The sequence below is a fragment of the Xiphophorus hellerii genome, chromosome 12, assembly GCF_003331165.1.
Source record: "Xiphophorus hellerii strain 12219 chromosome 12, Xiphophorus_hellerii-4.1, whole genome shotgun sequence".
Taxonomy (NCBI): domain Eukaryota; kingdom Metazoa; phylum Chordata; class Actinopteri; order Cyprinodontiformes; family Poeciliidae; genus Xiphophorus; species Xiphophorus hellerii.
The window spans coordinates 19623503-19638593 of NC_045683.1; the positions used below are offsets into that span (position 1 = coordinate 19623503).

Sequence of the window (15091 nt, forward strand, 5' to 3'; positions counted from 1 at the left end):
CGCCCCCTGAGAACAGGAAGTGTCATGTTTTACTGTGAACGGTCGCTCTCTTAGCCCTTTGACCTAATCAACATGAAACTGTGTCCAGACACAGAAGACATGTTGGTGTGTTGAGGATTCCAACCCTGACCGGCTTTGAGATAGCAGCTGGGCGTGGCGGCGTGGCGAAGTGACCTGTAACGCCGATGCCATACTTTTGCTTCTAGATTCCACATGTTTCGACCGAGCTGCACCAAACTTGGCTTGAGTGATGCTGGTGTGATACCTGAAAATTCTATGTCATCAGATTATGACGTCATCTAAGCCCCGCCCCCTCAGAACAGGAAGTGCTATTTTTTTCCTTGGAAACTTTCATCTATGGCTCTCTTGACCTAATCAAGGTGATTCTGTGTTGGATGACAGATAGGAAGTTGGTCTCGCTTGCTTTAAAGTGCCAAGAGTTTTCAATGGCGGCAACGCCGTTCGTATACGTTTGCCTCTACATTCCACATATTTTGACCGAGCTGCATCAAACTTGGCCTGAGTGATCCTGGAGGCTTGCCCGTCAATCCTACGTCATCACATTATGACGTCATCTAAGCCCCGCCCCCTCGGAACCGGAAGTGCCGTTTTTTTTCCTTGGAAAGCTCTGTTTATGGCTCTCTTGACCTAATCAAGGTGATTCTGTGTTGGATGACAGATAGGAAGTTGGTCTCGCTTGCTTTAAAGTGCCAAGAGTTTTCAATGGCGGCAACGCCGTTCGTATACGTTTGCCTCTACATTCCACATATTTTGACCGAGCTGCATCAAACTTGGCCTGAGTGATCCTGGAGGCTTGCCCGTCGATCCTACGTCATCACATTATGACGTCATCTAAGCCCCGCCCCCTCGGAACCGGAAGTGCCGTTTTTTTCCTTGGAAAGCTCCGTTTATGGCTCTCTTGACCTAATCAAGATGATTCGGATGATGAGCTCTGTCATTGCTCGCTGCTGGCTGAACCGTGTGGGCGTGGCCAAATGGCGAATATCAGTCCCTCGCCATATTCATACGTTTGGCTCTAATTCAAGCATGGATCATCCGATTGGCTCCAAACTGGATATGTATGACCTTTGTTCACCTCTAAAGAGCCCAACGGGATTGAGATGTAATTTGGCTCCACTGCGCCCCCTAAGTTAATACATCGGCTGTATCTCCTCGACGCATCGACCGATCTGCACCAGATTTTTTGACAGTCGTCGGGGAGCGCCGCCGAACGCATTCACGCGTGTCGCCCGGTGGACGGGCGTGGAAAATGCGCGACAGCTTCTGCGGCGGCTAGCGGGCGGCGGTGCTGGAAACTGCGGCAGAGCTTCTGCGGTGGGGAGTTGGCTGCGGCTCTGGAAATCGTGCGAGAGCTTCTGCGGTGGCTGGAACCCCCACGGTGGCCAATAGGCCGGAGCGGCGCTTGCTGCGAGGGCCGCCCGAGGCTGCTTGCAGCTTTAATTCTTTTTGTCTTTCTTCCCTTTTCTAACTATGGTAGTACGGAAAACGGACCCATCTCTATGGACTCACTGGTGGCTGCTGTGACTCAGTGGGAAGAATATTGGTCGTACAAAAGAAAAGTTTTGGGCTTGATTCAAGCTTCCTCCTGCATGTCGATGTGTCCCTGGGCAACACACTTAACTCCAAGTTGCCTGTTGATCTACTTATTAGTGAATGAGTGTGTCTGTGACTGTGTTTGTGAAAATGATTTGGTGAATGTGGCTCTAGTGCAGAGATACTTAAATTTAGTTATCATGGATCATTTAGTTCAGGGGTGGGCAACTCCAGGCCTCGGTCTCCTGCAACTTTTAGATGTGTCTCTACTTCAACACACCTGAGTCAAATAATGAGGTCGTTAGCAGGACTCTGGAAAACTTGACTGCACTTAGGAGGTGATTCAGCTATTGGATTCAAGTGTGTTGGACCAGGGAGATGTCTAAGAGTTGCAGGACACCGGCCCTCGAGGACCAGGATTGCCCACCCCTGACTTAGTTGCATCCCTTTTCAACACAACTAAACCAGATGGCTAAATGTCTTCCGCTCTGCAGAGGCCTGGAAATAAACTATTAATTTGATTCAGGTGCGTTGGAGCAGAGGGGCATTTAATGGCCCTTTTCCATCAGTGTCCACTCAGGTACCATGAAACTGTTAGCAGTTTCATGGTACCTGAAACTGCTAACAGTTTCAGGTACTGTTAGCAGTTGGCATGTGGAGTCAGACCGAAAGCATCAGAAGATTGTCTGTCTCTCATTGACTGGGGCTTGGTCACCCTGGTTACATCACAAGAGTGACTCCGTTACAATAAACCAACCTGTCATTTGTTGTTTGGTTAGTAGAATAGACTTCATTATACTTGAGGATCGGTAGCGAAAAATGAATATTGCTATTCACAGACGCATTCGATCTGATTTTCCTGAGCTTCAGCTAATTTACAATGAAGAACGGGCAACAATTTCAGTGTCAACAACTTTTGGCTTAAATTGCAATAAAATATGTTTCTGCAGTATAAAGCATTGGCCCAGGGCAAAAGCACACTTTTAAAACTAGGTAACATTTTCCTTGCACTTAATGTTTTTGAGCTACTGTACCTTGAGTTGGTTTATGGTTGTAACATAAAAAATGTAGAAAAGTTCAAGAGGTACAAATACTTTAACAAGGCTGTGTAAATTAATGCAAGTTGTCTCAGTAATTCTTTTTGACATTTACACATAGAGACATCTTGATTTCAAGAGATTAGTTTACTCTTTGTGTATTCACCCATTAAGCCACTCCCATTTTCCTTTGCAAGCCAAATAACCATGCAGATCCACGGACAGGTCAGCTTTGTAAAACCTTAAACTTTTCAGATAGCAGTTAAACTTGAAACATCTAATAAACACAATAACAATTTGGCCTTTAATTGTTAATTGCAAAATATAAAATGTAAATAATTTTTCATCAGGTGTTGTAAACCTGTTGTTCAGACTTTAAGGTTTCCTGCAAAGTAAAAGCAAAAGTGAAGGAAACTTTATTATATAACTGTAAACACAGTGACTGATGGTTATTGATCGGGAGATTTTTAAGAGATTAGAGGACATTGGAAATTTGTAGCCCCAAGATACATGGTATATAAAGGCAGCCATAATGCTTAAAATGTTCAGCAGAGACAGGTTTTGATTGTATTTTGTTTTTCTTTTGGGTGGGGGTTATGGGAGCAGGGAATTAGGCAACAAATTGTAAAACCATCAAACTAAGCATACATCCTGTCCAGCATTTCAAACTGCTGAAAGTGTGCAGTTTCTTTTTTTTTTTTTTTGGTCTCATTTTAAGTGGTGAAACTTGGATGTCAAAATGATGTTTATGTAAAAACTTCCCAGGGCTCATTATATCAGCAAGACATGATATGAAGAGTTCAGTCAGCGCTCCTTCAAAGTGAGCTATGAGCCATGGCATTGGAGCTTCATTGGCTCAATTATAACTTTCACTGTTATTAACAGTACCCATCGCAGGCATATTGCAGGAGATATTCGGAAAAATGAAAACACAAGTAAGATGCCTTTAAGCACTGATGTGGTTCATAAAACTAAGAATAATATCCTGCTGCTGTACTTTCTAGAGAAGACAATCCTTGGAAAACAGCTTAAGGAAAAGATTTGTTGGGTCAACAAAATAATAAGAACATCCTATGATATAATTCACCAAGCACTGCACATGAACCAGTGCATTCCCTTTTACAAATTGGATATACAAAACGTGATGGCAAAGCTCTAAAATGGGTTTTGTAAAGTTTAATGATGTAGTAAAGAGTGCCTTCAACTCAAAAATAAGTAAATGTCCAATAAATCCAAACAATTTATTATGATTCTCAAATATTGCTCTATCACAAAATTTATATTAGTCTCATTTTAATTTTTGAAAGTATACACTTAAGTCAACTGTGCACAAGTAGTTTCACAAAGATATTGTGATACAAGTAAGTAATCTTTAATTTGTGACTCATCTTGCCAGATGGCTCTTGCTAACATGGCAACAGCAACAAACTTCTCCATTTCTATCTATAAAATAGAGAAGACTGAATAAATATGAAAAGCTTATTAACTGAGGCACTGTTCTCACTTCTGAAGTGCATTTTTATATTACATAATTCTTTTAGCAAAATATGTTTGTATTTTTTATCTACTAAAAAGTTTAGGCTTCTAAACTCAGAACAGTAAGAGCAGCAAAGACATTATTAGAACATTTACAAAGCTACAATGACTTCAAATAAATAAATATATCATATATAATATTGTTCAAAGAACAAAAGAAACAGCATATCAGCACGCTTAAGAGTTTCTGAAGAGATTTTCAGGTGAAGTAACATTTTTGCAGATAAACATCATCTTCCAGTATACTTTATGTTGATTGCCTTTTTGATGCCAGGGACCATTTGCTCAGATCCACCCTGTGAGAAACACTGAGTGATCTGTATAATAGTTGACAGGGTGGAGGACAAATCAGACTCCCTCTGGAGACTATTACAGACCACTGAAACTATTTGGCCTCGAGAGAATAGTAAATAGACAGCAATATGACAGACATAATGGGGGGAAAAAATGAAAGAACAAAAAAGTGATAGTTAATTGAAGAAAAAACTTGGTTAAAATGTAAACAATAGATTGCATACAATATCAGGCAGTGGGGGTGAGGAGCTAAAGGGCAGAACGGACTGGCTGGAATGCTGAAGGATGACGGGAGGGAGGAAAATCTCTGTTCTCAGCAGAACACGGAGCCAGAGAAGTTTGGAATATGACAAAGTAAACAAATAAGTAATTAAATCACTGCCAAGGACCAGTGAGAGAAAACAGCCCTCCCTTTGCTGAGGCAGATGGAAACAAATGGCAGGGTGGGTGGGGGACCGAAAGGGGCAAGAGAGACAAAAAGTAAGCTACTGTTTCGCAGATGTCAATCTACACAACAATTTCGGAAGAGACGCAGACAAAACATGCCATCAACGGCAAGATTAATGACACAGAAGCAAGCGCTACGTTATCAGATGAGGAACCAAAGTGTAGACAACAGTGGTTCCAACAGTTTCATGTTACAGCCTTGTTATAATCCACAGATAACATGGAACGGTCACAGTGCAAACAGAGCAGCTCACGTTTCGATTATACACCGAGCATTAGCTGTATCTTCGATATAATTACAACCTTCACAAAAGATAAGGGTGTGTTATTGTAGAGGGGGTGTGTATGCCTTAAACACACATGGAAAACATTGAATTATGAAAAATTATAGAAGATTTGCCAAACAAGTTCAATATTAACTGGCAAAACTGTATCCTTCCCCCTTTTTTTATCTCATCTTGCATGCAAAGTGACCAAAAATGTTCAAACCAACAAAAAGACATAGAGATGCACAAGTCAGAGTTAATATGTTTTTATCAGCTGATCACCAGTTGATTAAGGGGGAAATTTGATTTTGGTCAACAGCTAATTCCTTGGTGCATCTATAACATGTGTGTCTCAATGCACACACACGGGTCAAATATGGGGTAAGCATTTTAGGTTTAAAATATGAGAAATTGCTACTTAAGATCTTGGAATTGGTTCACTGACATTAGGGGCTGAGTTTAAAAAGTTATATGATAAACAAGTGAAGGGAAGGAAACCCATTCAAGAGTTTCCACTGAGAAAAAAGGATGAGAAGCACCAGGGGATGTAGAGCACCTCTGGCAATAGAGTCTCAATGGGGAAACAATCACTGTATATTGGAGGAATCAAAAGGGGGCAAGGGAATATGTCATAAACAGGAGCAGATGATTTTATGAAAATAGCACATAGTAGATGTTAGGTAACTCCATGTAGTAAATTGTTGGTATATTGAGTGTCTGAATTTGCTTTTGTACACATTACAGGCAATGGGAAGAAAGAAGATAAAAAAATGATGATAATTCCCCTAAAATCATGGTCTTCTGGGATCTATGTGGCATTTCCTGTTCATGCTGACTTGCATAAACACAAGAATACCCCCCGTCCCCTTGCACCTTATCATAGTTATTATGGGCCTAGTAAAAGCAGAAAGACATCTTATCTCCAATCGCTTCCTTAATGTGTCTCATTTTCTCGTCTTTGCAACCTCTCCATTCTACTACAATTCTTTCTCTTTCTTGCCACTTCTAGACAAGTTATTCATCTGTCTTCTCAAAGAAATGTCCTCCTCTGTCCCCTTTTGCCCAATCTCAGCCTTTCATGTCCCTTTCCACTCATCTCCCTCAATTCATTCGCTTTCTCCTGGCAAACAACCCAGCTTTCCCATTGGGGTCGTCAGGACAACAGGACCCCTTCAGCTCTCAACCAGTACCCACTGATCAATCCCAACAGCCAGGCGAATAAACACGACAGGAGAAAGGCAGCTAAAGTTCTCAGGCTAGACAACACATTCAATGCAACTTTCCTGCAAAGTGTGAGTTAACCCTTAAGAGTCCACATCTACAGCCAGGGAGCAGCGATGCAGATTACTGTTGTCAGAAGAGCAATAAGAATGAGACAGTGTGTATATCCTTTTTATATGTGTGCTCTGTCTGCTGGTGTGGGGTTGGTATTTGTGTGCCGCACTGTGGGTGTGTGTGTGTGTGTGGTGATTTCATAAATGTGCAATTACAAGCAAAATAACACTGAATGATAGCTGTGTTATACTTGGCACAGACTGATAGTCTGACAGAATGTTTCAGCACGCACATGGTTGCTTGCACAACATTCTCTTTATTTTCAAGGCTTTCTATTGTAATGCAGTTTAACTATATCCTTGTTACTCCACCAACTAAACAACAAACAGTTGTCACCACTGATTTGGGTCAAATTCAAATTGATTACAAGTTACAGATGAAGGTAAAAACAGACAAAAAAAAACATGGGTTTTTTTAACTGTGATTTGCATTAGTTCACAACCTTCCAGGCATTTTCACTTTAAAAAAGATTAACACTGTCAATCCTTTTTAAGGAAGAATCACATTCCAGTCGTATCAAAGCAGGACTCATGACGCTGTCATGTGTGGACGTGCAAAAACTATAGGCTACCTAAGTTCATAAGTAAAGAATTTCTAAGTTCCTATTTGCTGACCTCAGAATAGATGGTGATTGACATGGATGTGATGTCAATGACAGCTCATAGTTCAGACTTTTAAGTGAAATAGAAGCAGTATCTTGGCTAAAAGAACTGGTTCCTCTATTACTCTAAAGATTCACACACGATAATTTGCATGATTAGAAAATCAGTTTTAATGTACTTAATGTGCAGGGTTTTTTGTACACAGGAATTATTACAGAAACTTTTAAGGGACTTTAAGACAAAACCACTTTGAGCTACAGCCTGAAGTTTTTGTATTAGATATCAATAACTTGAAAAAAATGTTACTGTAATTTTTGTGTCAAAAATTTGGGAATATGGGACCTTTGGTTCATTTCACACAAATACTTTTTTTACTTTTACCGTTTTTTTTAAAGAAACCCTCCACAAATCAGAACTTTATGAAACTAATTCCATACGCCCGATATTGGGGAATGTCACATTCCTCAATTTGATTGGAGCCTCTCATTAAATTAGTACAAGAAAGTCCATCTAATCAGCATTCTAGACACCAAATGATGCCAGCTTCATTTAAGGCAGGGTTAAACTGTTCTCCGTTATTTATCCAAAGCTTCTTCTGACATTCTCTCTACTGATGATAATGCTGAATACAGGGACTGTGTTGGTTGCTGTTTATGTTCAAATTTTCTATCTTCCTTTTGTAATTAACATTGATTTTAATGCATTTAATTTTAAGACAGACCTGTTGTAATTGGAGTAGGGATATTACTTGATTCTACTATTTACTGCGTACCAAACTGGAATTTTTGCACATCATTACACATCAAGGAAAAATAAATAAATACAAGCTCCAAACAAAAAGTCTTCCCACAGAGCCTTTTCTATGTGAAGCAGTAACACATTTTGCTGTGTCTACAACTGTTGGCCTAAAAATGAAACATTTCCTTTTGGTACTGTAATAAACAGAATGGCTTTTAAGTTGAGGGATTTTGAGAATTCAATGGGCCATTGGTTTAGATGACCAGAATCACTATATGGCATCTCTGGCTTGCCAGTTGTAGCTTCAAAAAATGGCCTTGTCAAATTAAGAATGATGGCTGACGTTAATTTATTTTAATTTCCTCAACACTTTTTTGGGAGAAATGTTTAAAAGCCTTCCTCCAGGTGTGTCCAGCTGTCTATGCATGTTACTTACAAGCATCTCAGATAAATCTGGCACTTTCCCTTACATCTCTTCAAAATAATGAATGTCAAAGAAACAATGTTACAAGTTACTTTGATGTTTTCACACAGTAATTTTTTTAAACATTGGTATATCATGAGCCCACAAACCAGGTCTAGGCTCCATCAATTTTGAAAAAAAAAAAAAAAAAAAAAAAAACTTTTAATGAGGGTAAAAACACAAATATTATATCTGCTATATTATATCTGCTGGATACAGTTTCAAAGTTTCAATTGTTAAGTGAGCAAATCGTCATTTTGCTCCCAAAAGACATTTGACACCAAGACAAATAACAGCACGGGAGTGCCATAAAGTCATGAAACTTTAATTGCACCCTTTAAAAGGCTCTGTGTGGCAGTCCCACTTTTGTCAGTTAGTGGTCTTCAACCCAACAGGGTACCCAAACATAAACAGTAGACACGTACACACACAGCACTAAGTCAGCATTACCATCTGGAGTCATGTCTCATCAGGTCTAAAGGCTGCCATTACTCTGAAGCTTTATTCTGAGTGCCTAAATTAATCTAAACAATATTTAGGAAGGTAGAAAGCAGTTGTTAAGTGATACGTTATGAAATCTGACTCCAAGTTTTTGCTAAGTTGAGAAAAGCAGTATAATAGCCATTATAGCAAAGCTATCATCATTGTCAAAGAGGCCACCCACAGGCAGCAGCAGGTTGGTTAAAGGTTACAACCCACTTGGTATGGTACAATATCTTTTAGTCTTTCAAACTGGAGATATGTGGCCTGATTACCTAGAATTTGTTATTTCCTTGCATGTCTACCAGTTTTATAAGCCTAAACCGGGCACGAGTATGATCGAATGAAAACATTAAACAAACAAAATATGTTAAACTGGTTTTGCAATTGGTCCACTGTAAAAATAAAAACTGAAAAAATAAACAAGAGCAAAAACACAAGCATTTCTTTGGAAATCAGTAGTGATCAATGTCACATGGGAAGCCAGTGCCAGGTGTTGTGCAAGAAGCAAACATAGAGAGAGACAAAATCAGAGAGGGGACTGGGCATTGGTTCAAAGTACACTCTCCTTGATTTCCCGTTTTCAGTAAGCTGCTTTTACGCTATGCTGTTATTTGTGTGAAAGCTCAATCAATCTGGTTTCATCTGCATGGTAGTGTGCTCAACTTCAGAAGCCTTATTTTGAGTAAATGGTGAAAACTAATGCTGTCTCACCCATTTGCAGCGAGGTTATCTGCAGTATTTTACACAGCTTCAGATAGGGATTACATAAGAACCTGTACATCGAAAGATGGTGTTAATATGACTTTTATTTACAGGTTAATCTTTGTCCATAACTAGGGAACAGAGCAAAAAGCAGAACCTGGGAGAAGAAGTTCAAACTATGGGAAGCTTTATGATATAGTTTCCTACTACATAATCATAAACAGATGAATCAGCACATGCACACGCATTTTGTATTTCTTCCTACTATGCTCTCTTTATGCCCACAGGTGTATTTTACTAAGCAAGTAACCTTAAACTTAGTGAGTCTTAAGGTATCAATTAATCAGGCATGAGCCAGTGGAAATTTCTGGCAAGTTGCAGCAGCACACACACCCCAGGCATGTGCTGAAATGGAGGGGCTAACACTTATTTAAACTGGTAATTTACTTGCAAGTGTTCATGGTGCTGGAGGAGAAAATAATGTCACAAATTAAAATGCGTTAGCCATCAGTATACATTAAGCCAACTCTAAGGTAACCCTAAAGTGAAAATGAAACATAAAGCTCAAATAGGTTTTCAATTTAGATTTTTATCTAAAATTTGGATGGCATGTTGTGTTTCAATATATGAAGGCGATTTTCAGGATCTGTACGAGATTCTTCACATAACAACTTACTGAAGCAAAGTTCAGGTCTTAAAAGTTGCCAGAGTTGCTTGAGGTAGTACTGGAGTGAATGCAATTGTCTGACTATTACTATGTGATGACAGATTGCACAATATTTCAACCCCAAAAAATGTTCATATTGAAAGGCCTTCCTTATTAAGTGTTAGATCCTTTCAGATCATTGGTAAACATTAAGCAATTATAAAGTGTCAATTTCTATTTCAGTAAAACCACTTCAATAAATTTTGTTTCGTTACTGAGGGCAAATTGGAAATATTTTCCCACCAACAAGAGCTAAAGAAATGCACAAAAGTCTTAAGCCACACCTAGTTTGTTGTTGTTTTTTTGTGTCAGATTTAAAGAATCAACTTTACACTCCAGAGAGAAGTTGCTTTTTTGGAAAATACTTATTTCAGTCATTGTGCTTGACTATTTTCAAAAGAATGATTTGACCATTAAACAACATAAAATTGTTTAATCTTGAAAATAAGATGACACTTGCCAGGTATGTCAACCACAGCATAGTGTCTGGTCCTAGATTTATATATTTCTGCTTCTTATGGACATATTTTGCTCATTTGTTGTTGAAGTTTTAAAGCCACATTCTTTTTATGTTATGCTTATTTTACACGGTACTGTTTCCTTTAAAGGCTGCCTCTAGCAAAGTGCCTAGAGACACAACTACAAATAGATCTTTTGCCAAGTTGTCTCTTAAGTCAGACATAACACTGACTTCATCACTTATGTTTGAAATAGTTTTTTCCTTTTTGTCCTGATTGATTGACAATCAGACTTATAGCCGCATTCAAACTGTTAGACCTGAAGCCAGATCTCTGACTGGGTAAAACATCACATTCAAACTGTGCACCTTCCAAAAGGATGTGCATTTAGTTAGTGGCCAAGCTAACTTTTATTGGCATCACAAGCCAATAACAATCTGTTTCCATTCCAAAACAGTAAAGAAATATGTTAATATTTAGGGATTACACAAAACTTTTAGTGCCACTGATTCAGTGCGATACAAACTACTGTATCTGAAGTGCAAATCAACTTTTTTATACACCAATAGTCATATTAGATATTGTTCTCAGAATGGCTTGAGAATGTCTAACTTTCCAAGTAAAAATTCTCACAATTTTTTGGGCTTGATACTCATCCAAGTACAGCATAATACATAATACAACCTACTTAAACATCAAAAAGAAACAGCTTATGAAAACAGATTACTCAAAGAGTGGACTGTGAATGCATGTTTAAAAAAATATTGATATAAAAATGAAATTATGGGCCCATGTGAGACAATTTTTAAAAATGGATTGCCTAAATAAGTTCGTACAGTGTTGTCATTCCATCAGAAACAAATCCAACTTCAACCATTTCCTTTAGTAATACCCTATCAAAACTGAGTTACCAAGTGTCACTGCATTGAAATCATTTATTTACTTTATGTGCCTGTGCCTGACTACAGTGATCTCTAGTGAATAAAACTTTCCACAAACTTCACACACATTTTCAGTGTCCTGCAGATAAGATGCATTTGAAGAACTCTGTCACAGTCCACAAAGATCTCAATATGCTAATTAGCCATTCAAAAGCATTGATCTCCCATGTGAGAAGCTTAGCATGACTGAAACTAAACTGTAATGTGTGAGCATACACTCCTTTGTTATTACATGTTTAGCTCAGCAGCTGCAGGTCTTGATTTTGGGCCTCCCCAGGAAATGTATGCTTCATTGTTGCATTTAAATTCATCCTTGATGTAACATCTAAATCTGAATTTCTTTTCCACACAACTATGATGGTTTCCTGAACAGAGGATTGCACAATCACGTGAAACCTGACGTTTTGCAGCTTATTTTTCTTCAGTTCTCTTATTACATGAACAAACACATAACACATGCACACAGTGCACGTTTCCAACCCAGAAGGAACAAACTTCTTGGTGTTCAAAGAGAATAGGCGGAGACCTTCAAAGCTATACACAGAGCATGGAGGTCTGAATGAAGGACGCATTGAAAACACTCCTCTTTTTTTGGTAGCCTTGCTGACAAAAGCCCTGCTTCCCATTCAGAAGACAAGGTCATTAGATAATGCACACACAGACCCCAAGGTCACACAGTGGGGGGCAGGATCCTTCAGTGAACCAAGCCTCTCACCTCATTCTAAACAAACTCTTCAGTGCCTTGAGACGCACATGTTCATGTCTACATTAAAAACATACATATTAGCTTGGATGGACAACTCCTCAATCCTTAAATCCTTACAAATCGCACTGAAAGACTGGGTGGAGCTTCAACATTGCCAAATTCCTTTCCCACTTCACTTACTTAACTTACTTGTTGAGTGATTCTCTCTGTTTTCTTGTTTTTTTTCCTATTTTCAGACACCAAGACTTTAAGAAAGCAGTCATTTAAAAGCGTAAGGTTTTTGCCATTTCAAAGCAAAACCTGCTCCGTGAATGCTTAATAAAGCAAACTCAATAGCAAAGTCAGAAAAAAAGATCATCTTGCAGGTTAACAAAGAAAGTTCTGAAAAGCAAAATATCCAGTGAGTGGTAGGTGTGTGTAAGAAAATGCCTCACTGATGTGAGACTATAAAGGAGAATAGGTAGGCTAGATTGAGAATATGTCAAGGCAAAAGTACCTTGAATGACTATTCATTACAACCAACGTATGCTGAACAAACAACAAATGAATGACCATGAATCAAACAACCATTTGCAGCTGAAGACCATACCAGCTGCCACTTCTGTTTGCTACGAAGGAACCATAGAGACACTCGGCATAGCGGCATCTTCGTTGTGCATCATTTAAATGCTGCAAACTATCAAAGTAATGTTACTGACCATGTCCACTCCTGTATGACCACAGTGAACCCATCTTCAAACGGTTACTACTGGAAGGATCATGCATAATGCACCAATTACCAAAGCCCAAATCACCTCAAACTGGGTTCTTGAAGGTGACAATGACTTCACTGTACTCAAACTGCCTCAAAGTTTTAAGCACTCAACCCGAGCACTGAAAAGTCTTTTTGAAGCTATCATGTCAATATGGATCAAAACGTCAGATTTTGCTCTGTATTTTTTATTTGCTGTCCAATGCAAAACAAAAGCAATTTGGACAGTTTTGAAGCCCTAAGGAGATCTTACCAAATACTACCAAAGTATACCTAATAAGAAATATGTTTTAACTTTCTCACCGAGTAGAGGTGACCTGTTTGTGCCTAAAGAGAACCCCAACCCTGATAAATGACATGTAAACAAGAAGAAAATGCAAAGAAAAATAGGCTGCTTTTGTTTGAAAAGATGGATCCATTGCCACGGTGACAGACTGATGACCAAGCTTTGGGACAAAGAGACAGAGAGAAAAGCTAGAGCAAAGTGTCAGGTAGTCAAGTTACAACGTAAAATGCTTTAATATGCCAGCAAAAAAAAAAAAAAAAGGAAAACACTACAATTCTACAAATATTTTTTAATTCGACAGACACCATTTATTGCAGACATCTAATGTGTATAGCGTCAAGTGTTGCTTTGTGTTTTTGTTTCTTATGAATGCAGTATTATCCGTCAAATTAAAGAGTCTCTCTCTGAAAAACGAGCCCTGTCACAGATCAGCACACCAGCAGAAACACGATCCCAGGAGAGCTCCCATCAGAGAGACAGCAGTCCCAGATCGCAGGGCCAGGGTGAGGCCAGCAGCAGGCTGCAGGCCAGGTGCGGCTCTCCCCAGCGTCAGTGCATCACCCCGTTGCGATAAACCATAGTTGCACACATCTGCTACCACTGAGCTGGTAAATATAGCAGAAGTAGCGTGCAGCTTCCTGAGTTGGCCACTTCTACATCTCTGACTGGATTAATTCAAATCAAACCTCCCCTTGCGCAACAGTGTGCGCACTCTCGCTGTGCATAACTGTGACACTATGAAACAATGTGAAGAGCAAGGAAGTTCCAACAAAGGCATGAAAGTATCACTTTCAGACTAAACGCGTTAATAAAAAGTTTTACCAGTTGGTGGAGGAGCGGGGGTTGAGAATGTCCTCTTTGGCTGTGAGCAGCGACAGGCTGTAGGTGTCAAGGTTGACCGTTTGCCTGCTCATTATGGCAAAAAAAAAAAAAAAAGTTCCCGGACCACTCCCGCACAGCTTCAAGTGTTCACGGGTCCTGGTGGGGGAGCTTTTTTTGGGGACGGGGGCGAGAAGGGGCAATCTTATGGAGTCGGCCACACAGTAGTTAACGACCGGCCACGAAAAGACGCACAGAAAAAGTGTTGCAGATTCAAGGCGATGTAGTTCCAAACCAGAGCGGGCGATGTGTGCGCACTCACAGCTTGGAGGAGAGGCTGTGACTGCACGCTGGTCTTTGTGAGGCTGGGTGGAATAAGTTTTCGCCAAAAGCCCCACCTCCTGTTGAGAGAGTGGAAAGCATAATGACTTCACTCACTGGGTCGTTGGGAGGAAAGGTGTTCCAGTGCAAGTCAAATGGCAACATTAGCCGTTCATGAATTGTGTGAAAGTCTATCTATTGCACATCGGCTGTTATGCAGCAGAACATTTTTATATCTCGGAAATGTAAATGTTTTTATTTTAGTAATTCAGTTCCAACGCTGAAACCATTGTAATGTGCTCATTACACACAAACAGACACTAAAGAATTTATCACTGTTCATACTGACTGATTATGGTTTACAGATATTTAAAGCTAGAATATTACATACAGTATTATATCTTATACAGATTTGTATTTAATTAAAAGAAAACAGTGGCTCAGCACATGGTCATTTAAACAAAGAATATCAATGGGATATTTGGTGGACCAAACAAATGTGGTAGGAAAACTTTTAACAAGTAACAAGGAAACCTGGAGAGGATTGCAAAGTCAGTTTAAGTTTGGAGGAGATGCTGCCTTTCAAATTCAGTTAAAATAAAATTAAATAAAAAAACACTTTATTGATGCCAAAGGAAAATTAAAC

General features: G+C 39.4%; 1 protein-coding gene across 4 annotated transcripts in view; it reads right to left on the reverse strand.

Annotated features, from left to right (window-relative positions):
• The window catches only part of LOC116729784 (drebrin-like protein A), a 47160-nt gene extending 32674 nt beyond the window's left edge, over window positions 1-14486 (reverse strand). For all 4 annotated transcript variants that reach the window (XM_032578561.1, XM_032578562.1, XM_032578560.1 and 1 more), the window contains exon 1: window positions 14128-14486. In XM_032578561.1, the coding sequence (XP_032434452.1) occupies window positions 14128-14219 (92 nt within the window). In that variant the 5' untranslated portion in view covers window positions 14220-14486. The remainder of the gene's footprint in view (window positions 1-14127) is intronic.
• Window positions 14487-15091: the final 605 nt, after the last annotated feature.